This window comes from Hydractinia symbiolongicarpus, chromosome 10, assembly GCF_029227915.1.
Source record: "Hydractinia symbiolongicarpus strain clone_291-10 chromosome 10, HSymV2.1, whole genome shotgun sequence".
NCBI classification, from domain to species: Eukaryota; Metazoa; Cnidaria; class Hydrozoa; order Anthoathecata; family Hydractiniidae; genus Hydractinia; species Hydractinia symbiolongicarpus.
The window spans coordinates 19,539,570-19,540,921 of record NC_079884.1 but is presented as its reverse complement, the minus strand read 5'-3'; the positions used below and the strand labels follow the sequence as shown (position 1 = coordinate 19,540,921).

General features: G+C 42.5%; 1 protein-coding gene across 1 annotated transcript; it reads right to left on the bottom strand.

Moving 5' to 3' along the window:
- Nucleotides 1–337: 337 nt before the first annotated feature.
- LOC130612268 (ankyrin repeat domain-containing protein 50-like) lies at nt 338–1,352 on the bottom strand. Its single transcript, XM_057433574.1, has 2 exons — nt 944–1,352; nt 338–862 (listed from the first exon to the last, which is right to left on the bottom strand). The coding sequence occupies exons 1-2, from the start codon at nt 1,350–1,352 to the stop codon at nt 411–413; spliced, it is 861 nt and encodes a 286-aa protein (XP_057289557.1). The 3' UTR covers nt 338–410.

Sequence of the window (1,352 nt, the reverse complement as noted above, 5' to 3'; positions counted from 1 at the left end):
GACTGTCTCTAGTCACAAAAGATTACTTTTTTTGTCTTTTTAGTCCTCCACTTCCACAAGGTCGTAATCATAGTAAAATTGACCAGGATTCTTCGTAGATTGTTTCTTTCCCAGTGATTTGATGAACATCTGACCTGTTCGACCTATCAAAGCTTCTCTCAGTAAACTCGTTGCCCATGCTCGAAATCGTTCACCATCGCAATCGATCAATGTGATGACAGTTGCATCACCTTTTTTGGTCTTGATCTCTTCAACATACTCAATTTTGAATATGATTCCAGTGGGAACATCACGCCACTTCATAATGCTCTCGTGTTCTGATTTCAAGGCATCAAATTGTTCTGCAGATAGGAAAGGCATCTCTTTATTATAGATTTTTTAAACCTCAACCAGGATCAAAATACTGGACATTACCATAATTTAGAGATCTCGCGCTTTTCTTCCTCATCTACACACCAATTCCAAAATCGATCCGGATGCCACGCCACTGCTAGTACCTCATTCCATATTTTTACATAAAAATTGCGCTTGTGATGATGTCGCAGCAATTCATCATGAATGACATCAAAACCACGCAGCAATACAACAATCTCGATGTGACCATTGAAAGCTGCAAGTTTCATGGCCCAATTAAAGTTCGTCGCACCCCACTCTTTGCACAGCTTAACAATCTCGATGTGACCATTGAAAGCTGCAAGTTTCATGGCCCAATTAAAGTTCGTCGCACCCCACTCTTTGCACAGCTTAACAATCTCGATGTGACCATTGAAAGCTGCAAGTCCCATGGCCCCATTAAAGTTCGTCGCACCCCACTCTTTGCACAGCTTAACAATCTCGATGTGACCATTTTCAGCTGCATTTCGTAGAGCCCAATTAAAGTCTGTCGCACCCCACTCTTTGCACAGTTTAACAATCTCTATCTGACCATTTTCAGCTGTAATTTCTAGAGCCCCATTAAACTCTGTCGCACCCCATTCTTTGCACAGTTTAACAATCTCGATGTGACCATTTTCAGCTGCATTAAGAATGGCCCCATTAAAGTCTGTCGCACCCCACTCTTTGCACAGTTTAACAATCTCTATCTGACCATTGAGAGCTGCATTTCGTAGAGCCCAATTAAAGTCTGTCGCACCCCACTCTTTGAACATCTTAACCATCTCGATGTGACCATTTTCAGCTGCATTTCGTAGAGCCCAATTAAAGTCTGTCGCACCCCACTCTTTGCACAGCTTAACAATCTCGATGTGACCATTGAGAGCTGCAAGTGCCATCAGCAAATCAAATTCTGTCTCACCCCACTCTTTGCACAGCTTAACAATCTCTATGTGACCGTTTTCAGCTGCACGTTTCAT

What these genes read in the sequence shown, in the direction of transcription:
- LOC130612268 (XM_057433574.1), bottom strand. Translation starts at nt 1,352, where the DNA reads ATGAAACGTGCAGCTGAAAACGGTCACATAGAGATTGTTAAGCTGTGC. An exon ending in AGAGTTTAATGGGGCTCTAG is followed by an intron (nt 863 to 943) that starts AAATTACAGCTG and finishes ATTGGGCTCTAC; the next exon opens with GAAATGCAGCTGAAAATGGT.